We start from the raw sequence: 26038 nt of genomic DNA, 5'->3' as shown, positions 1-26038 counted from the left end.
GTCTAATTACAGCACATATTCATTAAGTATCTTTAATTATGTGTATTTTTGCATGTGTGTTATCTTTTATCAAGCTGTGTACTCCCCTGCACTTTGCATGGAATTCTCCTTATAGATCTTAACGATGACCAGCTGTAAAACTGCGTAGGCCTATAGCCTATATACTGTACGACTATTTTGACTTTGTATACCTATATTTCCTTGATTTTAAAGTAAAACAAAATATAGATTAACAAATCCTCGATTCAATGAGTTTCCTGTCAACAGCTGGGTTACACGTGCAGATTGGTAAGTACTCGGCACACTTGAACATATGGAATCGTGTGTTGAGAGCCCCATTGTTGATAGATTGGGTGATCTCCCTTTATATGGGTTACTTAGTCTAACTTATGTATGCATGCTTGGGGTTTAACATCGTACTTTAAAATTTTTCAGTCATATCACATATCACGACGAGGTGTGTGTACATATACTGTGTCTTCTTGTGGCAGCTTTGTCTAATGATGCACAACTGGGATTACTTGTGCATACAGCCTCTCAAAAAAGTCTGCAGACTGATACAGTTGCATGCAGGCTATAGATTTTATCATCAGAAGTGGTGACTTTTTCCCTCGCATCATTCACAAACAAAGGCGAAAGGGACTTGAACTCCCGAAACGCCCAGTCAGTCAGGGTCCGCTGAAGTGGGTTAGTTATCAACACGCAATCTTGTGAAGAAAAATCGATTTCAACTATATATATTATTCATTTAACTTTTATATATATATATATATATATATATATATATATATATATATATATATATATATATATATATATATATATATATATATATTCTCTTTTCTATTTTCCATATCTTAATATTGAGTCAGTTCTACCCGATATGTTTCAGAATTTGGTATTATGCAACTCCACATGGCTATATTTTCATATTTATTTATTTATTTACTTATTTATTTATTTATTTTATCTGTTCATTTAATTGTTCTTTACACATGATTTTATGATACATACAAATTGCACATTACATGCTGATAACTAATAAAATGTTGAACTTTTACAGGTGATATCTGAGTACACGTTTATGAAAGTTTATTCATGGGAAACCTGTGAGCACATTTTACTCTGATTACAAAACTTTAGTTAACCTTTAAACCACAGCAATCTTAGTTATGGGTGCAGTATATATGCCTGTATACATAAACAGGGAACAACGGATTTGCTACAGAATGATGTCCTCGGAGAATTTCGCTTATAGATAACACAATAACTTATTGGGAGTATTTTCCACAACGCGTTGTCAATCTAAAATCCAGTCTAAAATTTAAAGTCATGGAAAAATGTGGTTAAGGGCAATAATGTACGATTAATACTAAAATACACTCATTATATGCCTTCTTCTTGGGTATGTATTAACATTCATAAGCGTTCGGTATACTTCAAAACATTCTATCAATTCATGATTTTTATTTACACAACAAATGATAAACGAAATAATATAACAACGTATATACACGTAAATATATACATATATAATCTTAGAAAAATTGAGTTGTAAGGTTTGGTGATTCATCTTTATAATATATAGGAGTTATTTTGCAATAATGTTATTTTGTCGTATAATCTCACACATAACTCCACACAATCGTACAGCACAAAACATGCACCAACACTTCTGTTGGAATTAAATAAACTTAGTACTTAAATACCAGACTCCGCTCACATACTGTAGCACGGGTTCATATATAACGATATTATCAGTCTCTTCGTTTCTTCTGAAACTCTTTTTTATTAAAGCCACGTTAAATCTTTACGCTGCATTTTGTGTTCAGTCATAGAAGGCATGACGGTATAGTTTCCGGTGGCAAATTTATATCTGTCCACGGATTATTTCTTGTTAAAATTCTGAAGTAAATTCGTATAAATATTACAATACCCGGTGTAAAGTTCTCAGGTGCGCAGGTAATGCAGCCATGGCGTGGGAATAATACTGAGCGTGGAGCGATGACAAAGGGGAGGGAAAGCTCTGGCTTAAGTCTGCCGCCGTTAAAGATGGCTTCGTCGTGTGTGATGAACTCATGCCATGAAGCTCGGATTCGTCCCTGTACAGAATAGGCACGCGTACAAGTCTCTGGTTAGAGGCTGCCTGAGCCAAGCTAGCCGCCTCCATATCTGCAGTCAACTGTCTCTTCCATTTATTTCGGCGGTTCTGGAACCAGATTTTCACCTGAGTTTCAGTGAGGTTCAAAGACGTCGCTAATCCAGCCCTCTCGGAACTAGAAAGGTAGCGTTTCATGTCGAATGTAGATTCCAGTTGGAACACTTGACTTCTAGAAAAAACCGTTCTGGTTTTCTTTTTTCTCTGACACTTGGAGCCATCGTCCTGGTCACTTCCTTCATCTCCTGCCCTGTCGTCGTCGTCCCCGAGACTTTCCAAAGACAAGCGGCGATCTACCTGGGACGTGGAATTGGCTCCGGTCTTTGAAGTCTCCAGGCTCCCGGTGGATCCAGATTCAGACACTGACGGAGAAGCTGTGTTGCGCATTTCCGAACCGTCCGCCGATGGGGAGCGACTTCGTTTCAGGGAGCCTTTGAAGCACATGTCCAACGGTGGGGATTTTCCGGCAGCTATAAAAATCACAGAAAAAGAACAAAGGGATATGTAATTTCTTTCTACAAGTGATAAGTTTTATAAGACAAATCTTTGGGAACGAACCCAAAAAGAAACTTCCAAAGCAAATGAATTGGGTAATAATAAAATGCAGTTTAAAATTCTACATGTAGTAATGTATTTAGTATTTAAATACAAAAGAAAAAGTGGGCCTATTACCCATCAACAGGGAACAGGTGGAATAACGAGTAAATATATAATTAAAATAAAATACCCAATGCAAATACGGACCGGAATGCATAAAAACAGTCACATAAACATACGACAATTTGGTGACGTAAACGGTATCGATGGAACACAAAAAGTAAGTCCGGCTTACCTTTACTTTGGCCATTAGGACTGCCCGAGTACCACAGGTTCCATGGTGCCGGGAAGTGAGATTGGGGGTAGTAAGGTAGTGCCAGGCCCGGGTGATAAGTCATTCCCGAGCTTGTCAGAAAATTTTGGTAAAGCACTGGATCTGGTCCGGAAATGACAGCCTCGGCAGTCTTTTTTCCTTTCGATTCCTCACTCGCTGGTTTTGAATCCTTTCCAACGGCTTCGTTATCTTCATCCTTTCCTAAAATACTGCTGATGCTGAACGATGACTTGCCTAGTTTCGCTGGCGTCGGTTTATCACCCTCTGTCTCGTGCGTCATTTTGAGGTTCTGTATAATTTTTCCTCGTCTCCTTGGAAATTATAAATGTCTCCTAAAAGTGAACCGATGTGGTAAAAATGTTGACGCAACCGAGTGATTTGGGTTCTGAAGTCGAATAGAAACTGGGCGCTTCGCAGTAAATGACCAGTGTCAAGTAGTTTATTTAACGATACAGTGCCAACAAGAGCTCCATCAACTTCTGCCTCTCCACTCGATCGTCAGTTGATTTGAGTGGTGTTGAAAGACTGCTATTTGTACCTTAACAAGTGTGCTCCATTCACTACAATCTGTCCGTGGTTTGCCCACTGAAATGCTTCGCTGTTCCTTAAAAAGGAGCAAATAATTATGGCTGAAGCTCAGTGTGGTGCTTTTAAAGCCTGGGGCAGTGCGCAGAAAACGGCAAGATTATCCGGCGCTGTAGACCCTGTGAGAAGGCAATAACATGAATTAACCGTACTCATCTAATTAAACAGTGCTAAAGTAAAACTCGAGCGCAGCATTCAGTGCCTACAACTGATAAGCGGCTGGTGACAAAGAGCTGTCTTCGGGGACCACACCCATCCAATCACACTTCAACGGCTCCACGGTCCCTCCCCGCTGGGAGGATTGTTCCTCATTACAATGATGGCGCCCCCTGGTCACAGGTTCGTGTTGACTGACAGACGCTCCGCTGATTGGTCGCAATCTCTCATATCTTTTCACAGCAGGGATGAAGAAGTGCGGTGGAGCTGTCATATCGAGTTGTGGGCGGGGCTTAGTGGACTCTTTTGGGGGATCAGTGCGGCGGTCAAATGATATGCTGTAGCCGCACCATTTAGTTGTGCTAATTACTGGGCATTAAGGCTTCTCCACTTACTCTAGGGCAGCTGGTGAAACCTGACACCATTGACTAATGAACTCTAACTCTACATATGACTTACCTGTGCTTTTGGTAATATTTTTAAGCATATAATTTATGTCGTTTACACCCATGATAAATTGATACGTATATATAAGAAATCATTATTTTCAAAAATTTCACAAAGTACATCGGGAGCAGACCACATAGCACCATCCACGAGGTATCTCTTTTGCTAAAGTTTTCTCATATACTGAAGTACTTGTCGAACATCTGTATACTTAATGATGATCATTTTGATCTGCTGGAAAGCTGTAATTTATACGTGTCTAAAATGTCATAAGGTAAAGCAGTTGTATAAAACGAAAACGTAAATTTATTAGTTGGAAAATTGTTTTAAAATACATCGTCTTTTGAAACCCAAAGCAAACTTTTTATTTCCCCATTGAAACTCAATCATTTGTCAAAGAAACAATGGAAATGATGTCTTCGTAACTTCATAAACTGACAGAATTGTTAAAGGGATACCTTTTTACCACGTGTTCTTCACTATTATCATATTTTACGTTGACATGTCAAACAATTTTTTGAGTTTCCATCTGGCTCTTGGGTGCTCAGTAAACTGCTATACATGTTTGCTGAGCTATTTCACAACGAAATAAAATTTTAACCCTCCATACTGCATCTCTGAGTCGTTGTAAATACATATAAAAAATGGGACAAAACAATTCTAATGAAATCAATGAAATTTTATAATTTCATTTCCGTTTGTGTTACATGTTAATGCTTTTTGCTCTAATGTTTTTGCTAATGGTAATACCAGCTATATACTACCGATTACCTATTACTACATGTAGGCTCAGCAAATCAGTCTTTAAAAATTTGTGTTTATGAAAAGTGATTAAACCAGCTACATGTACATGTAACAGGAAAACCGTTTATTTCTCATTATACAGTCCGGCGAAATATATAGTAAGGGTGTGATTATCGATTCATATTACCCTTTATACTGCTACAGTTCCGGCAGATGTGGTCGACACTTACTTATTCACCCGTGAATGTGTTACCTTGAAACAAGGCTCGTATTATACGTGAATGACCAGTGCATTTGACAGCTTTAATGAGGCGCTGCATGACTGATGATTGCCGTTCAAGATCAGTTTAAACGCCCATATATATATATACAACCATCATAAGTATTGTTTTTATTATGTGTACCCCTGCACCTTATAAACAAAATGCAAGTCTCCTTCTTTTCTAAAAATTTATTACAACCCTTGGAACACTTCTTCGTCTAAAATAAAAAAAAACTGAAGAACAGAAACAACCGATTATTTCTTCACTCTGCATTTACGTCATTTTTGTGTCAACTTATTGTTGAGAAATTATTGCTTTAATGGCAGATATCAAGATCAGTTGTAATTAATGAAAGATTTTGGTCAAAAAAGGATTGAGAACATTTGGAATTCTATAATGGCCGTTACTTCTCTATAAGTCTATTTAAAAAATTTACTACCAAACGGGTGAAAAATAATACTTTATACATATATACTAGCACACAGTTAAATAAATACTATACATTCACTTGCTTTATGCTTTGTTACTTTGTCATTCTTAAACACCTGAGAGCAGGAGACGGGCGTTTTTATGTGTGCACCTTGGTGGTTTATTCGCCTCACCTACAACCGTAATACGATCCACTGTAATAGAGCAATGACAGGTATGTTTTCTAGTAGTTACATGACAGTATATAGACTGATGTCTTTTGATGTTGGCGCCCGTCTCATTCAGTTTCATGACGGCAAAACGCCTTGCATTTTATACCTTCGCCTATTGTCTGGTCATGTCTTTTGTATACTCGGATTCCTGAAGAGTCTTTAGCGCGTTGCGTAACACGGAAAGTAGTGACATCTGTGAGCACATCCAGACGTTTGCATGTACTTTACAAACCACAAAAGTATCACATCCGCACACATACATATAGCTATAACATCCGAATATATATGGCCATTACATTCGTTTGTGGCTGTATGAAATCCGTATGTTTCTATTACAACTATAAAATACAAGTAGATACATATTTCCCTAGCTGCAACTACTGTTTTGAATAACTGCACTGTTTGACACGTTCTACACTATACCGTCACACGTGGGAAAGTTTGTCAGTATATAGTCAAAGGTCGGTGGTTTACACCCCGGGCACTCCGGTTTCCTCATGCACCCATAAAGCTCACCACTGCTGTATAAATGAAAACTTCTTGACCATGTCTTAATCAACTATTATATAAATAAATAAATAGACGTTCTGCTTTCATGCAGGCAAAAGTTTAAGTGATTTGCTAATGTGTACATTGAGGTTTCTACCTGATAACTTGTATCAATGTCGTCCACGGGGTCCTTTATTTCATTTATGGGGATAAACCAGCAGAGTTGCATTTGATCGATAGAGCTGCAGCTGTTAAAGTCAAGTATCTTATAAAATGATCCTGAACAATGCAGGGTAGAAGTTCAACCCGTCGCTCTCATTTATCCACTTTGCAAAGAGGCATCTACAGTGTCCGATGAACTCATATCGCTGTGTATTTAACATGCGCGCATCGCAAGGGCACGCACATACACGTGGGAAAGTTACACGTGGAAAGAAAAAAAAGATAAGTGGATGAAATAAAAATATGTTCACCGACAAGTATATAATCTTCCAGACATGTATTCGTTATATATAGTTATATTACTATTAAATTGCAATAACTTTGTCCCTAGTCTGTTTATGGGCGTAATTACCCGTTCCTGTGGCGTAACTGTTGGTTTTTTCGTACTGCGGTTAAGCGGGATTACGCGTGTTTTCAACATATGTTTTTGGTTAAGTTTCAGAAGGCTGTTTAAATTGTCATGTGTGTTTTCTCGCCGTATCTTGTTGTCCGCGTTATACAAGCTTGTATAAAAGGCCTTCAATATGATGGCTTGTCAAATGCATCTATGCATCAACGTGACAGAAGGTAAGAAATAGAATGACTTTTGTAATTGTCATGTTCCAGGGTTACTGAATGTCACGCTCTTACACATGTTGTCATGCAGGAGTTACCAGATGTATACGGATGGGGTTAATAAGGTGCGTATTACCGGAATAAGCAGAAATCAAGGGCAGTTCTCATGCAATCCCTTTGTGTTCACTGATTAGGTGGTTACGTGTTAACTAAACTGACTTCTCTGTTGGGAATAGTTTGGCGATCACTAAGTGTAATTACGGTATATAATCACCATTCTGTCGCCCGGTTAACAACCAAGAATCCCAGGGTCTTTAGTTAATCCCACCATCGATTCATCATACCTACAAACAAGTAATGCGGCGTCCAAATAGCTTTAATTGCATCCTATTAAATTAAAATGTGTGGGAATGAAGTTAATCAAGGTCAGGCAGATCAAAGCGTAATACCAGGTAATTTCTCACCTGTATTTCTTGATTCATTTATTCCGATACCTGAATTACCTCAATCAACATACATGTTAGCACATACCCCGGACAACCGTCTTTCATGTTGCAAAACAGGTGCACCCTAGTCAAAGCAAACAAAAGCTACATTGAGTATATAATTAGATTCACATTTTGTATAAAACGTCTCAAGCCTTTCGAATTCAGTTTCATATACACAAGCATGTGTTTATAGACTGGTAATTTTCGTTATATCTTTTCATACTGAATCTTGAAAAACATGCATATATGAGTGTCTCATATCAAATTCAGGATTTCGCTTATTTGCGCGACCGTGGACAATTTCTCGGTGCCATATTGATGACACATGCATCTTTTACACTTATGCTTTTTAAAATAAAATCTGTTTTGAATATATCCTTATGAAATCGGGTTCCAAAACATTGGGAACATATTGATTTAAACGGCAACGTCAAAAATCACATAGGCTTATACAGGAACTGTAAAAATGAGTGTCAGTTAAAATTAAATGATATATTGTGTACATAGTCGGTAAGTAGACAGGTTCAATGCCTTAATTATAATATATTGATTTTGAAATAAAGTAGAGAACTACAGGGAATACAAATACATCGTATAGTGTAGGGAATAGCAATGCTCGCTACACATTTCAGCGGAGATGTATTCAGAATCAGTATATTAGCTCACCTGTAACTGATTCTTGGAGTAAGCTTTTGGGGAAAACAGCAGCTATATATTTGGCGAATAAAGAATATATCACAATATGTATTGCTGTATTGTGCTCTATTTATTTGTGTTCTGTTACAGGTAGACGAAATCATATCTCTATATACCAATGTATCAATTTCCTACGCAGACACGAGGATATATGTACGTTAAGTACACTTAATTAAGAGTAAACAGATGTCGCTGAAGAGGTTAAACAACACAAAGGAACTCTACTCTTAGATTTGTTGCGTCGAGTTCTGGACAAACAACTTCAACCACTCCATCTCCACAGGCCTGGGGTGCCTCTTAAGACCACCATTGTATCTCACGCTCCTTAATCTGTTTTCATCTCCCTGCACTTTCACAGCAAGAGTATCCCCACAGCAGTCACCCGTGGGAGTTTTGTTAGTTTTACTGACGAATTTCAGCGTAATTGAGTCCTCTCTGGAGTCTTTTGTATGCTGTAACTGTATTAGTCAAGGACGATTCCTGACCATACCTTTGACAGATGAATCCGGGTGAGCTCAAACTCCTTTGTATTCAAATCATCCTCTCCATTATACACTGCCACTGACAGTTTCTACCGCAGCAGTTACGTCGTGACACCATGACAATGCCAATTTATATACCAGAGGAAAATCTGTAGTTAAAATGCAACTCTACTAATTAACCTTACTTAGCCTATTTGCGTGCTTGGGACTTGGACAGAAGAGAGGGGTGCAAGATTCGGTGCTAAGAGCATCACTGCATCTAAATGACTTCTCATGGCCCCAATACATACCTATGACATTCAACTATTTTGTGTTCGTGAAAAAACAGGCTTCCGGAAAACTAATTGTACTTTTTTTCGTCAATATTTGACTTCTGCTTGTCATTTAGGTAAACTGATGAGTGAGTTGGCTTTGCATGATGGACCGTATTGATTTGATTGACCGATGACCCATCACGTATACCACTCCAATGGAAAGCACAAAAGCTTTACTACAGTAGTGAAAAACAATTAAATACGTGAAGTGAGTGATACAGCTTAAGCTGACATCAGTTGAAAATATGAAGTTGCTTGGTTGAATATATTGCTGCGTGGCGTGTTGCTTGGATAAACGGCCTGATATTTTTTCAAGATAATCAATATTTTCGATTCCATTTCCATGTGTGTGAAATTTAATCGTCTCGATGTCTCAGAAAGGTTCTACGACAGGTTTTCCCCAGGTGTAAACCTTTCCCACCCATGCAGGTGTAATCATTTTCACCATGTTGGAAATACAAAGAACACGTTACTAGACTTAAGAAAAAGGGGAAATCGATTGTAAGGGTATCAAGGTGGCTATGCAGGACGTGAATTCTCGGCGAAAAGTGGAGTTGTGGACAGTTATATGATGATGTAAGCATCTGTGACGGCTTACTGCAATGCTGGGGACTGGAAACATACTGCATGAGCCTCCAGGTGAATAGTGGTGGGTACAGCAAAATAACCTTGGTGTGAACGGAAAGTTAGCAGATAATGACAAATTAACGACCACTTTTCAGTTGTTTGTCAGGTGTTTTGCGCACGTCAACTTGACTGACCCACGCCATTATCCGGAAGCTTGAACGGGTGAACTTTGGCAGAGTGTTGAAACTGTACCAATGTAGGAATCAGTCAGCGCAAGAAATACACGCAAAATCAGCACGGACTAAAGGCTCCTGCGGGGAATTATTGTGGGCGGCATAACAGCTGAACAAGGCAACACAACCGGGCAGTTCTTTCTTTTGGTAAACTGCGAGTTCGAAAAACAGCACGACGCGGCGCCAAGGCTGGGTGGAAGGTAAAGAGCGGACAATACGGTATCTCTAGTATCAGACGGGACAACCCAGTTTCTATACGGCAGCGATGCGGACATAATTAGACTTACCTGACAGGCCCCCTCACGGCGAGGCCCCCAAACAGGCAGGGTGTCGAGGCGATTTTCCGCCCAAGTGATTACCTAACAATATTCGCTTTAGCAGCCTTTCAAGAGCAGTGGGGTTTGAATGGCACTTGAGTTACCCGGAGCTATTCTCCCGCCTTTCAGCGACTAATTGTCGTAAAGCGAAGAGTTATGGCCCCGTTATCTCGCCCGCGGGGTATCCCCTAACCCATTGTCAACACAAAGAATGCCCTCTTTACTCACAAGCCTCCAAATACTCAGCCAGCTCCTTTCTTGACCGATCAAGATTATTTTTTTGTCCACTAATTGTCACCCTTTCTGCGTTAATCGTTGAGAATAACACTGATTGTGTTCACGGCGATCTCGGGCTGCCCGAAGCTCTTCACAGCCCCACCCCAAAGGGTAAGTGAAGAAGACCGCCTCGCTTCACAGTTTGTATAAACATACTTATGCCTCAATTGAATTCTTTGTATACAAGAGACCTGGTGAGACTGAACGATGCGCGACCAGCCCCGTGTAGTGATTAGTTTCATTTAGGGATTTTGCGAAGCTTCGTGCAGTGCGTCTATTCAGTGCAGTTAGTATCCCTGCAGGGATAGTTAGTTTACACACGTGTGTGCTGGGAAATAATTCATTCGGCAAAATGAATTTCAATAGAAGCAACAAAAGAATTGTGATAAAAATGTTTATAATGGTAAACCACAAATATCAAGGGGTTATACCTATATATAGCTCATGTTCTTACAAAAATCATTTGCACAAATAATATATATGTATTAGTGGGGGCCTCCGTGGCTCAGTTGGTTAGCGCGCTAGCGCAGTGTAATTGCCCAATAGCCTCTCACCAATGCGATCGGTGTGAGTTCAAGTTCAGCTCATGCTGGCTTCCTCTCCAGCCGTACATGGGAAGGTCTGCCAGCAACTTGCGGATGGCCTTGGGTTCCCCCCGGGCTCTGCTCGGTTTCCTCCAACCATAATGCTGTCGTATAAGTGAAATATTCTTGAGTACGGCGTAAAACAGCAGACAAATAAATATATCTATTGGCGGAAATGTTAGATGAAGCTTACACAGAAAGAGAAGGAACACCTTGACTTTCAGATTGTATAATATTTCTTATACTCACTGATTTCACGTTTTAAACTTCTTCTTGATGAACGGGGTAGACAAAGCGAACGCAAAGAAGATAGGTAAACAATCCTGTTAGACTAAAAGAAAGGCCTCCTTATCAAAGGATCAAATGAGAAGTCACAGTATCAGAAGATATCAGATGCAGACAAAATGACATAGATTTATTTATTTTATTGTTATAAAGCGCCATACTAATTTTTTTCTTTTGTACAAAGGTGGTAATGTTTGTAAGTGCATAGAGGAAACCTGAGTGCCCGGGGAAAACCTTCGACTGTTGACAACTTGCTGACGAACATTCCCACGTGTGACATACACGTGTGCACTCCATATCGGTGGAAGACGAGTGGTCTTCAACGAATGAAAGACTTCGTAAACAGCCTACTACCGATAATGTCGAAGGGGCAAATTTTGCCTAAAGTCGAAATGTTGCTGGCCAAACTCTAGTCTGTCGAAATGTCAAGTGACGAAATTTTGGAGACTATTTTTTAATTAGCCAGGCCAAGGCTTGGGCATACGTATACCTAACATAAATAATGCCTTTCAGGAGTGATAGTTCCAAATGGTATAAGTTCAGATATATGCAAGAACCTGTTATAAATATCATAAAAGTTCGCTATTTTCTGACTTTCATGAATCTTATAGTTTACTGAAACAAGCAGCGCGCGAAAGTCACAACTATAGCGACATGACTGGTGGTCCTGTATGTATGTATCAGCCATTCAGGACGCCTTAGCATTTGCGGACAGCAGCTGATATATACCGAGCATGGACAGCTACATGGACTGCCACATGGACTGCCACTCCCACGCTGTTACAATATGCATACAGCTGAATTATTACCATGCTTATATTTCATAAATAAAGGTTCATAAAACTGTAAAGATATACTTTTTACAGATCTCGCAATGCAGTTTAGGAGAGGAACAGTATCTTATAACACGCCGTGTTATGATGGCTAGTCAATCCGAATGGACATCTAGTGACTATGCCATGCACGGTCAAGCGATCAGTAGAGAGCCAGTTGCGCCACACCACTAAGTATGGATGCCTGTTATAGGCCTATCTAGTACTACATTACTTCATTCACAATTTCTGATGAAGAGACAATGGAATATTTTCCCCATTTGAGGCACTGCAATCTAGGCGTCGAAATAGGTGCTCATCCATGTAGTCATTCCGTGCAGGTTAATAATGGCAAGATTAACTTCCAAAACAAACACAAATCATCCAAGAATTAAGAACCTATACGACGTAAAGAGTAGTAGTCATCATGCCGTTATAAGTAGCTCTGCATGCAAAAACTCCATCCACATTCGGGTTCACATTGGACATTTTCTTTATGTAAATTTCACCAATAACAACATAACGGTCTATAATGGAAGATAGTTTCTTTTGTGATTTTTTGTATAATATCGCTGGTATAAGCATATAAAAGCCTGTATAAACTCTAAGCACGACCCATTGATGCTATTTTAACATCCAAAATATCGCCAGATGCGCTTAGATCAGAATGTACGGTCACCTTTTACGCATGATGTTCCTTGACAACAGATTGCCGCAGTCGGCAGATGGTATGGCTGGACTATCTGACCAGAATCTTGCGGTCACGCAGCTTTGATATCAGGATACTCACGGACAGTTATTTTATTTATTTTCATCCGTCTTGATGCCAGTCACGTGAGCAATCACACTTCGTATCGAGCGTCATGTTTCATCTGTTTATTGGCATCATTTTTGTCTCAATAAATTATTTACTGTTGGATTAGAAGTTTACCTGCCAATGGGCCTATGAAAGATCAATGTCATGTGGCCAAAGCCGATTCCATAAATGCGCCAGCCTTATCCGAGCAACCCTAATCACTATACACGGATGCCTATGGCTAACCACACGCTGTAACAGAACTCATCATTTGTCTTCCTGTTCAATGCAATAAATTATATTTAACAAATCCGACGTTGTTTTCAATATTTGTTAAATTTCAGTATAAATAAAATATCTTCAATCTTATTTTCTTGAAATTTCTGAGCATGGATTTATTTTTCCTTTTTGTCAGATATCCTGATGTTCAGATATGAGACTTTAAAGGTGCCAGTGTACTGGATACTTTCTATCGTAAAATGCTCCAAGCAACTGGAAGAACAAACATGTAATAAGTATGTCATTCCGAATATTGAATTGCAAGAAGATACAATCACTTAATTTTGAGGTAAAATAACTATATACTCTCAAATCTGATAGCTATATATATATCAGAAATGCCTCGAAATCATGAAATCGCTAATGCGACAACAATGCACACATTGCTGCTCTTTAGTACAATTTTTGTACAATTATAACGGTCATCCTTCACCTGATTAATTTTCCCTCTAAAGCCTGAGTACAATTATTAGTCCACCGTTTATAAAATAATGTTTTGAGAATGAAGAGACAAGGGATTCGACAATGGTTAGACTTCAAAACTTTTTTTACCACTTCAGGCTAAAGAGTGTAAAACATTCTATTGAAGAACTTTTGTTTTGTTAAAAATAAAGGTCTGCCTGAAGCTGTTTCACAATCAAAGATTCAGAGGAAATCTTGAAAGAAGATTTTAGAGACTATAATGAGAGCTGTATAATCCCAACAAACCAACACGTTGACAATAAAGGAGGCTGGCTTTTTTGTTTGTTTGTCTGGATCCTTCCTTCTTCATTCAATGTATAAGATACGTGAAACATTTTTGTACTTTCTCCATTCGTCGTTGCAGCAAAATGCGTTCAGTACATTCGTCTATATATTTATTGCACACGACAAAATCCACTTGGTTTTAGAACTTCAGGCCGCCCTATACCAACTTCCGCCCGTTCTATACCAAACACTTCAGCCCATCCTATACCGAACACTTTAGCTTTTCCTATACCCAACATTTCAGCCCGTCCTATACCCAGCAATTCAGCCTGTCCTATACCCTACACTTCAGCCCGTCCTGTACCCAACACTTCAGCCCATTCTATCCCGAACACTTCAGTCCGCCCTATACCGAACACTTCAGCCCGTCCTATACCGAACAATGAATCCTCACGTTGCCATACTCCGAAAAATGTTAACGCCAACAGAGTTTCTTCTAACTATAATTCAGCAGATGAAACGTAATTTTGGTTGACTACGGTCCTCCTTGTTTGTATTAAAACTTCCGTCACGGAAATATGCAGAAAAACTTTCTTTCTCCATGCACCATCAGTTTTCCTTTTTCATTTAAAACATTAAAATAAATTCTATATAGAAATTATATATAGTTGTTTGCTTGGTAATGGGCACCGTGACTGACATTGATTATATCTTGCCTTGAATCTTGCCTTGCGGGAAGTTCAGATTTCGAGCATTGATTTCAAAGATTGGATTATTGCGAGAAGATGTTTTGCTAAAGCAGATCTTCTTGATGATTTGATGAATTTAATGGAGAATTGTGCTATCTGCACCGAAAATCGCAATGTGACGGGTAACAAACACAAGAAAATTAATTAAATTATTAAAAATCTTTATTTCTTACATTTCGCCAGACTATCAATTTACAGCGACACATAGTAGTTGACATTTCGCAGACATTTTGTGATTGGCTGCGACAGGCGCACAAAAGCTTACGATTTACCTCAATGTAAATCCATTTCCGAGAAAGGAGTGACTTTTCTCTTAACTCTATATCCGTTCATAATCTCTGTCCCTGATTTTGACGTTTTTGATCCTGAATACATGTAATTTCCCTTAAATCATAGGAAAATAATTATCATACGCCTTGACAAACAAATGAGCTGCGTGAGATACTTTCATTTGGCTTGTAATGTGGATTATGCGGGCGCTCCTTTGATGTATATTGCACGGCGTTAGTTTTCTCGTGTCACCAACCCTTGATGGCGGATTTGCGGACGTTGAACATATGTATACATTCGATATGCCCACTTAACGGCGTATTACGAGGCTGGTAACGGTGTATCAAAACGCCCGTTCGGCGGGGACGTGTCACGTGGCACGAACCCGGCAAATGATTAATTGGTTTGCGATTTTTGTCGAACTGAGCTTGGCAAAGCTCTAATCAGACCGTGTGCCGCTGCCTTCGTCAAACGTCGCTCCGGCAATAACACACGCAACAGTCTTAATGAGCATGCGCCGCGCTGACCGCTCACGTCGAAGACACGGACGAGAATGGCCGCCAGCTCTCCTCCACAGCTGATGTTAATGATGAGCCCAGTGCATACTGGACGCGTCTCACCAAGAAAGATTCAAGTGATCCTCGACCCAAGAGCGAGTAAATTACACGGTAGATCAAGACCCGATAACTCTCTAATCATGTTAATCGAAACCACGTAAAACGGTCATCTCAAAGGCGGGTCTGAGCGGGCGGAAATTCAAGTCGGTCTCTGATACATCAAGATGTCATAAAACATCTCGTCTTCATTTCTTTTGTCGAATCTTTCTTTCCTTCTTTACATTAAAATCTAACATCGGGCGATTTATGCAACCCATCGAGCTCACAGCGCACGAGACGTCTGGGGAAAAGGGACGGAAGTGGTTGTCTCCGGGATTAATTACAAGATGTGTAGCTTTCTCTGAGGTCCGCGCAATTAAGCTTTTATTTCAGCCCATACCTGACCACGACCTCGTTAAGCCTACCAAGTGTTCTAATACGTAACGACAGGACTTCCTCTGGGGTCGTCTTAATTTTTTTACGCTTCGCCTGATTGCTCATTTGAACTGACAAGGCATCGAACTGCCTCTGTTCAATTGATATCTCACATTTGATATATTGTAAAACTGAATTTGCATTCTTGGCATTCAGTCTTCCTGTCTTTCATTGGAGATTATTGTTACGAGTGAAAAGTTTAAAAGATTACATGCTTTTAGCTGTTTCAAATTAGGCCAACGTCACTGGTAACCTGGAAAGGCAATACTTGGCAATGGATGTCAATTTGTACGCAGATGGGTGAATTTAGACGCATTCCATGCTATCTCCCTCTTGGTTACTAAAGGGTTACGACCTCATCATATATACGCGTGCATTTGAAAACACATGCTTTGTTTTTTGTCTAGAGCGGATACGCGCACTTCTACGATTAGTTTTGGTGTGAGGCAACCTTGAGTTGGCTTACATGTCTTATGTTTATCCGTGTATATATAGTAAATATACAGGTATATAAATATAAATCCAGTTGCTGGGAACGGTGCTTTAGTGAATAACACGATTGTCTTTCAGTCGTTATACTGGACACACGAGGTGTATATTCGACCACGGCCTTGGAGTGGGAATTGGTGTGGAAGTTCCCCTGTTTCCGTCACCACTCATTGTCTCTTTGTGCGATTACATACATTCTACCCCAGTTTACCCTAAAGTGACTTTGTGTATATTTCCGTGGAGTGAAACATACATCGCCAGCTCGGCGTCACAGACGCCAAAGTCAACCCGTCCGCTCTGAGAAGTTACACCTTCACGGGCAGTTGTAGAGCAACCATCGTCAACGAGTGGTGTTCTTGTCACTTATCGGAGTGTCATCCTTCCATTGGAAAATTCCTCTTAACTGTGGATTCTATATTTACATGGACTGACTCGCCTTTGGAAGCCGGAATGTTCCATCCGGATTTAGACGTTATCATCAGTTACATACTATATATTTTATAATTATTTGTATTGTTTTGTATATTATTGTCAGTTGTATAATGTGTATATTTTGTTAGAATATATGTATTGAACTTATTCGAGCGTCTTCGTGTTTCTTTGTTTGATCTTGTTTAAGGCCTATCCCTGATCCGAGAGTTGAGCAAGCCAGTTGTTTCTCAGCTTTACTCTCCGATATTGGTACCCTTACATACTAGAGGCTTGTCCGAGAGCTAAAACCTGCTTTTGTGCTAGATTGTAGCACACCAATTGTCAGGTTGTTCAGCGGTGTTTTGGTTCCTGTTTTGGATCAGGCAGAGATTCACATTTTGTACAGCTATTTATATAGTTTCTTTGTACACTATATTGTGCCATAATGGCTGAGGAATTTAATGCATATTAATTCCTTGATAGTGAGGATTTGTCATTTGTTAAGCTGTCTAAGTTAAGACAGGCAGATTTAGGGAAAATGACATGTTTGAATTAGACTTAAGCCAGAGTCTTAGAAAAAGTGAAATGGTGGATGCTATTAGCAAACACTTGGACTCAGGTAATACTTTACCTATTAAGCTTCAGTTAGAGATTGAAAGGTTTAAGGTAGAAAAGGAAGAAAGAGAAAAAGCAGAAACAGAAAGAAAAAAAGAAAGACAAGTAAAGGAAAGAGAAGGAGAAAGGGAAGAAAGAGAAAAATATAGCGAGTTTGAGTTAGAGAAGTTGAAGTTGGAAGAGAACTGAGTTCCACAGGACTGAAGGAACGCCAGATTAAAAGAAGTAACAGTGAAGCTGCTAGTTGTAATCACTAAGGATTTGATTTGGCTCGAAACATTCTATTAGTGCCCAGATTTGATGATAAGAATGTAGAAAAGTTTTTTCTGTCCTTTGAGAAAGTGGCTGTTAGCTTGGAGTGGCCTAAAAGGTATTGAGCAATGCTGCTGCAGAGTACATTTAAGGGTAACGCTGCAGAGGTCTATTCTTCTTTGTTACTAGATCAGACTTCAGATTACAATACAGTTAAAGCAGTGGTCTTGTCTGCTTATGAGCTTGTGCCGGAGGCCTGTAGAGAGAAGCTCAGACAGTCAAGAAAACAATCAGGTGAAACTTACGTGGAGTTTGCCAGGGGTAAAGAAACACTGTTTGATAGTTGGTACAGAGCTCTGAAGCTACATCCTTCTTTTGAGAATTTAAGGAAGGTTGTTCTCTGAGATGAATTTAAGAACAGTGTTCCTAATGAGGTCAAGCTTTACTTGGGTGAACAAAAGTCAAGGACGTTAATACCGCGGGCAGTTAGACTCATGAATAGGAGTTAAATCATAAGATTAATGAGCACAAATTTCAGCCTAAATTTCAGATGAATTGCAATTCTGATAAGAAGACTTCAAATTTTAGTACTGATAAGCACACCGGTGAAGGTCGAATGTGGGGTTTTCAGTACAAATCTCAAGATGTAAGTCCATCTTCTTGCCGCTATAGTAAAGCCACAGGACACCTATTATCCACGCGCACAGTACTGAAAAGGCAAGGGGAGCGAAAGCCAGTAGCTTTTGTTAACTTTAGTTGTAAACCAGTGAGGGAACAGGTAGAGGTAGGTAGTGTTGGTCCTATCGTTAAACCACAAGTTAAGAAGGTGGGGCAGACTCCAGACATATATTGGGGATTCATGTCTGATGGTGTGGCTAGTCAGTCTTTGTTGGCAGATGTGATTCCTGCACATTCTGATAAGGCTATCAGTCATGTTTTGATTAAGGGTATTAATGGAAAGTTTATGTCTGTTTTATTACTGGAGGTCACTCTTACTTCTGATTTAATGGTTTAGTAACTGTAGCGGTTGTTAATTCTTTGTCTGTGGAAGTATTTCCTTTCTGCTGGGTAATGACCAAATTAATGACTACTAATTTGGCTGAAACTTTCTTTCATAATATTGAGGGTGGTCAGGAGTTAGGCAGACTTGTGTTGTCTCGATCTGAGCCGGTTAAACAACAACAGTCAGATTCCGAATTAACGGAATTATGTAAATCTGCTTTATCTGTGGACGAAATAGCTGATGTACCTATTTTTAACTAGTATTACACGGAAGATGAGCTGTTGAAAAGAAAGTATAGACCCCTCATGTATCAACTATCGATAATTGGGCAATTTTTAATCAAGTTGTCTTAACTTCAAGTTATAGACAGGGAGTACTTGGAATGAGATGAGATTCCAGTAGATGGACATTTAGGCATTAGAAAGACAGAAAGTAAAATCACTCGCCATTTTTACTGGCCTAAGATTCACAAGAATGTGGTTAATTTCTGTAAGACATGTCAAACCTGTGAGGTGATAGGAAATTTCTGCTTTTGGTGAACCTTTTATGAAGGTACTTTTTGATTACGTTGGCCGATTACCTAGAACTAAGTATCTTTTGACTATTATGGATAGAGCTACTAGATTTCCGGAAGCTACCCCAATGAGACAGATAACTACTCCACAGATAGTTAATAGTCTATTACTGTTTTTCACCAGGCAACGAATTACAAGATGACTAGGGATCAAATTTTATGTCAGGCTTATTTCAGTTAGTTGTGTATCACCTGGGGATTAAGCAGCTTAATCTACATCTTATCACCCTCAATCCGAAGTGGCTTTGGAAAGGTACCACCAAACCATGAAGTGTGCTCTACGAGCATATTGTATGGAATATCCTGAAGATTGGGGCAAAGGGATTCCATTTGTATTGTTTGTCACTAGGAACACTCCTAACGAGTCCACTGGGTTTAGTGCTTTTGAGTTGGTGTATGGTCATGAGGTTAGAATCCTTTAGCTTTGATGAAGGAGCGTATCTTAGCCCCTAAGTTTTATCGCCCCCTACCTCGGGGACCACTTAAGGGAAAGTTTGGTGAACCATATCAGATGGTGAAGACAGTGGTTAGCGATGTTAACTACATTATTAGTACACCAACTCATAGGAGAACTGAAAGAGTATGTCCCATCACTGTGCCCAAGAAGTACAATGTCCTAGAAACAAGCCATTCAATAGCTGTGGATAGCACAGAGGTAAATCATATAGAGGAGAGTGGATAGTTGTCTACTACATGTACTGAGTCCAAAGAGCCAGGTAGCGTTCAAGCTGATATGTTAGATCCTATGTTAGATAACTCAGGTGTACTGAGCCATTTAGATGAGATTCATAGACAGGATATTTGCAAGTTGCCCGAGACTTATTCTAAGATATGTTCGGATGTACCAGGCTGTACTAACGCTGCAGTACATGATGTAGATGTAGGAAGGACTATACCGATCAAACAGCACCCATACAGAATTAACCCTGCAAAGATAAAGCTTGTTAACCAGGAAATAAAGTACATGGTGGAGAACGGGATTATAAAACCTAGCCAGAGTAACTGGTGTTCACCAATTGAAGTTATCCCTAAACCTCTATTGAGGATTGTATTCATAGGGTAGGAAATGCCAAGTTTATTACTAAGATTGATCTTCCTAAGTTTTACTGGCAGGTACCATTAACAGATAGGGCCAAAGAGATATCTGCTTTTGCTACTTCTTCGAGGTTTTATCAGTTTCGTGTCAAACCTTTAGGCATGAAAAATAGTGTAGCTACGTTTCAGAGATTAGCCAATAAGATTGTAGGACTGGAATTCTGTGCAGCCTATATAGATGACATTCTTATTTGTAAGACACGTGGGAAGACCATTGTAAATATCTGGAGAAAATATTGTCTAGATTGTCTTCATAAGGTTTAGTGGTTAATCTCAAGAAAATAGAATTTTTAAAAGAACAAGTGGCATACCCTGGTCATGAGGTTGGCGGTGGACAGGTAGACCCTCGTTCAGCTAAAGCCCAGGCCATACTGGATTTACCAGTGCCTACTTGTAAGAAAGACATTCTTAGAGGGCTTGGAGTCTGTGGTCTTTACCGCAGGTTTGTACCCAATTTCAGCGACATTGCTGCTCCACTGACACAGTTGCTTAGTCAGGCTTTTAATAGGCTAAAGGCCAATCTGTCTAACCATCCTATTTTGAAAGCTCCAGATTTTTATCGTCCGTTTATGATGGTAGTGGAGGTTAGTGACATCGGAGTAGGAGCTGTTTTGCTCCAGGAAGAAGAGGATGGGATAGAACAGCCTGTGAGTTACGTCTCTAGGAAGTTAAACCTCAAAAGAATTATTCCACCACAGAGCAGGACGTATTAGGCCTTTACTCTCAGATAGTGGTACCCTTACAGTGGGGACATGATGGCAATACGCTCTCATCGATGACCATGTGATCGTTTGTATAGCCTCTTGTCTACCACCAGTATGGCGAACAGGTCTATGTCACATACGGGAATGTTCGCCGGTGACTTGTAAAAGGTCGGTGCTTTATTCCGGTGACTCGGATTTTTTTTACTCCAGTAGAACAGACCGCTTTGAATTAGTGAATAAAAAATAAATAAATAATTTTTCAGCTGTTTTACAAGTTGACTCCTGTGTAGAGCCTAAAGTTGGAGAGTAATAGATGTTGGCTGAATGTAAGCTCTGGCACAACACGAATGGGGATATCACGTGCATGAAACTGTATCATAGAGGAGACTCACAGTTTTTAAACCCACACTGCAAAAACGCCGCTTAGAGCCTATAAACGCTAATATTACCGCTTGTCCATATTTACACGTTTGTAGATACCGAACATGTTGTTCAACATGCCCTTTCATCGAATGTTTGAATTCTTGCATTTAACAACGCGATAATGGCGGACAAACACGTCAGAGACTGAAAGAGTGGAAAAGGATTGTCAGATAACATGAAATTAGATTGATGTTCTTGAGTGTGCCGTGAAACATCAGTCAAATGAATAAATACATAAAAGAAAGGAGAGGCGATATTGGAAGAGATTGTCGGGACTTTTGACGGAATATTTACAACATAGGAGGAAAAGATCACCTTATCAGAGGGAAATGTCATGACATGAGACGTGAATTTAACGAAGTGAGAGTTACATCATGACTAAATAAGCAACTTAAAATTACAGAAAAGTCTTTGTAGGTGTCGTTGAGTGTAAATATAAATTGACAGCGCTATATTATGAGACACAAGTGTAAATGTAGTCAGTTTTATACTCGTGCCTTATTCTATATATGTATATATAAATCAATGGATAATTCTAGGAACTATATACGTATTATCAAACGTCATATTATCTCTTCTTCTCAGAAAAACATAGAACATTTCACTACACACCGTCATATCGAAATATTAAACATTATAAATAAATCCAGATTGGTTTAAGAAAACGCGGCATTGCATAATACTGTTCATATTAACACTAGATTCTGAAGTCCCTACAATGACTTGTACATGAAGCATTTTGCTACATAGATGGCCGACTGTAAGTCAGTTTTATGGAAAAGGTTCTTCATTAAGATTTTCTTTCATACAGTAAACTTCTAGGGCCTTCAGTGATTAGGCCGTGGTTATATATGCCCCATCATAAATCTGCGTTGTAATTTGAACACTGATCATATATCCGTTTATATGGATGTTACTATCAAGCAACATATCTTAAATACTATATGTGAACCGCGCAGCTGATGTTTAATGTGGGTGCTTATCTTCGTGTATTTAAGGGAACAATAAAATAAGTTATACTTGAATATATACGAAAGGTTATTTTTCTATTTATCTTAGATGGTTGTTTAAACGCCTTAAAGTGCTCGGGGATGCGTTGGCGGGCGATAAGCGTTTGTAATTTTCCAAGCGTGTTGAAGTGGTTTCAGTTTACGCCCACGTGGCACGCGGTGCCTTTTATTTGGAATGGAGTTCGTTTAGTTGTGGTGAACTTTTAAAAAAAGGTCTACAGTTTAACCGAGTCAGGTCAAAGCCGTAAAGCTACTTGGCCCCCTAGATAATATTAAATAACAGTTGTGTCAAGACAAAATAGCTGCGAATGTTGGGTCAAAGCTGCATGCTCCGGCTTCTTCAATTCAGTACATATTTATCAACGATTTTATTGCTAAGAGAGTTCACTATATTCTAGTAGAACGAAATTTTAAAATGATCTACATTTAATAAGCACATGTCATACTGCATACATCATTTCCACTGCATTTAATTTGTCTAGCTGAATAAACCTATATCGATGCATGGTTAACACGCAGTAATTTTAAATTAGTTTATTCGATCAATTGTGTCTTGAAATACGTCGGCAAAATTTCATATATGTGCTAAATCTTCAGATTAACTTTTGTGTAGGCCACATCACATGCAATCGGTGGTACAAAATGTATCTATATACCTGCTTGCGTACGTTGGGGTATTGATAACATGCTCGCTCAAACTGGATTCTGCTTCTGATTGATTGTAAGCGGAAGTGAGCATTCATGCCACGGGATCGCCTTACTGAATCGGAAAAGTAGTGGGAATCTGTATGGTTAATTTTGCGCAACCGACGGCAAGAACCGATTCATCATTTCCAAGGACACAGAATATTTGTTTCGCTTTTGACAGACGGATGTTAAAATTATAAAAGAGACCGCGTGACCCTTGAATCGCTAAATTTCGTGAAGGCGTTCCCTGGACGACAAACACCTATTAAACACCGATACAAATTTGTACTGGTTTTTAAAATCAATAATTGACATATGCTGCGCTTGTCCGGGGAAGATAATTTTGCACGACGGCGTTCAAATAAAGAAGCTGTCGGTGACGCCGAAATTAACAGTCTAGTGTTTGTCATTATTTGCCTTTAACCATTTTCATTGGTGATAATTGCCCATTACCTTCAGAAAATAATTGTTCATTGAATTGCTATATTTTTTCCACCTTTAATCAAACGTAGAACATTTCTTTCCCAAGAACCAGATAATATCTTTTTAGAGACACCCATTATCTCTGCTGGTCCCGGTGATAGGGATCTGGTCATAGTAGGCCTGAGCTACAGACGGAAACGCCGTGAAATGACTTGTCTTTCTTGACAGTGGAGCTCTCAAGATGGCGTGCTTGCAGGAAAGAAAGGCGAGGTCAATGGCAAGCTCCCCCGCGTCGCTCGCCATTAATTCCTCCTCCGATTTCGTCTTCACAAATGATCAGAAATTGTAAATCTGAAACGATAATTATTGCTTGCCAGCCAAATTAAAGGAAGATTAAATCCTCGTAAAAGCACTTAATTGCAAAAAATTGTCCCGCGTATTGTGCATCAATTATTAAGAAGACGGGGGGTCGGGTTACTTTTTTGCAGACCGTGTTGAGAGATAATTGTTGAAGTCGGAGTGTTGCTCCTCTAGACCAGTCAGGGAGCCTGTCTCACAATCACACGGTTCGATGTTTCAAAAGTTACAGAAAAGAGAAATTAAGACGCGCCTTGGTATTTACTATAATCTGTGGGTGGCCGATAAACAAAAGCGGTACAAAGACATGACAACTGAAACACTTAACAGCTGGGCGGCTTAACCACCCCAATGAACCTTGCACCCTGGCTCAGTTTTTAGATTTTCTCTTTTTACGGTTTTCCGTGTAATTAAAGTGCCACCAGGGCAGATGTTTTTCAAAGACTTAATTAATGTTTTCTTGATTTATACTATTAATTACGTTCAGATTACTATTCAATAAAAAGCATATATAAATAACTACATATTTGTGGGATTTAATTATTTATCACAATTTGTTCTAATTAAATATATGGTATAAATTTCTTATTTAACGAGTATTTTTTTTATTTCAAACAGATTTGAAGATCGGTTAAAAATGCTTATCTGTGACTGTAGTTGTTTTCTGATTTTCGCTCTGTACAGGCAAATTTCTTAACGGAAGTAATTATTTATGTAATTTCATATGAGAGACAATTTACAGAGTCTGACGATGCCATGTGGACATTCGATATTTATGATCGCATTGCAAACCTTAAGATGAATTCCTTACCGGTTCTAACTTCACTGTTAATGAACATCAGTGGAATTTGAGGGAACTGTAAACGTTTATATTATTCTATGGTCCATCGCACCACGATACACTAAAAATAACAACAACAACAGCTACCAAATAAGGTGGTGGAAGAACTTGTTTACAGTTATAGCTGACCATATAACCCTGAAAAGGCAATTATGATTCACAAAAAACCTAGATTAGAAGAATAGTTGCATTTTTGTACATTAACATAATAGTCAAAGAAAAACAATGCACGTTATATTTTTGGTCGATTGGCGTATAACATACACCTCAATGCAGTGGGGAGTGGTCATGCTGTTGTATACATCCGAAACAGCTTTGACTTTGTCTGCAGCGTTACAAGGGCCTGATGGATGTTCCGGCCTATGCGTGGACAGTCTGTTCGGTTGCCGGAGGACAAATTGGACGGCTTCTGCTAAAGCTTCACAGATGCATCTCTGCTCCATGCTTTCAATGTCTAAATGGCCTATAGACACAAGCGTTAGATTACTAATGGCCTTCAGTAACTCCGCTTCACCTGTCTCTCGTGTGGCTTGATATCTCAATACAATTATCTAGAATTCCAAAAACACACTGTGTCCACCAATTATTCTCTCCCGTTTCTGAGCTGTAGGAAAAACGCGTTCGACGGAAGAGGCTTTGGCAGCTCGACCTCGCCGACAACCCTGAAAGCAATGGACTCTAGGGATAAAAAAGTATAGTGCAATCGCGACTTGCCAGAACCTCTAAATACCCTTGCAGGGAAGCGTTAAGTCGGACGGTAAAACTTAATTGAGGGCTAGGAATCGAGCTACTTATGTCTTTGAAAGTCAATCATAAAATCGGCTCAACTCGGAGAAAAGAAAATTGGTTCCTGTAATCCTACAGTTCTCGACTGATTGCTGAAGCAGTCATCCACACACCAGGCATTCCTCTTCCCCAAGCCGGTTAGAGACTGGGCGACATCCAAGAGGCTCTTCAATACCAGAAAGACTTTGCCTTGTTGAACGACACAATTAACCTACTACGGCTGAGCCGTGCAAAAATCGGATTCTCTCCGGATTAGTCCACTTTCATTTGCTTTCTTGTTACTCTGAGGAATAGCGGTAAAGAAATCTTGGAACACCGATGGCCCTTCTTACAATATCTCGACCGACTTAAATAAAAATGACGGCAGATAT

At 39.4% G+C, this 26038-nt stretch overlaps 1 protein-coding gene across 1 annotated transcript; it reads right to left on the bottom strand.

Moving 5' to 3' along the window:
- Positions 1-1927: 1927 nt before the first annotated feature.
- Positions 1928-4044, bottom strand: LOC135467325 (homeobox protein HMX3-like). The gene is made up of 5 exons (XM_064745094.1): positions 3867-4044; positions 3624-3686; positions 3400-3431; positions 2991-3318; positions 1928-2628 (listed from the first exon to the last, which is right to left on the bottom strand). Exons 1-5 carry the CDS (start codon positions 4042-4044, stop codon positions 1928-1930), a joined length of 1302 nt encoding a protein of 433 aa, XP_064601164.1.
- Between the last annotated feature and the right edge of the window lie 21994 nt (positions 4045-26038).

The sequence above is a fragment of the Liolophura sinensis genome, chromosome 6 (genome assembly GCF_032854445.1).
Source record: "Liolophura sinensis isolate JHLJ2023 chromosome 6, CUHK_Ljap_v2, whole genome shotgun sequence".
NCBI lineage: Eukaryota > Metazoa > Mollusca > Polyplacophora > Chitonida > Chitonidae > Liolophura > Liolophura sinensis.
The sequence above is the reverse complement of the archived record's forward strand: the minus strand, read 5'-3'. Positions and strand labels throughout refer to the sequence as shown.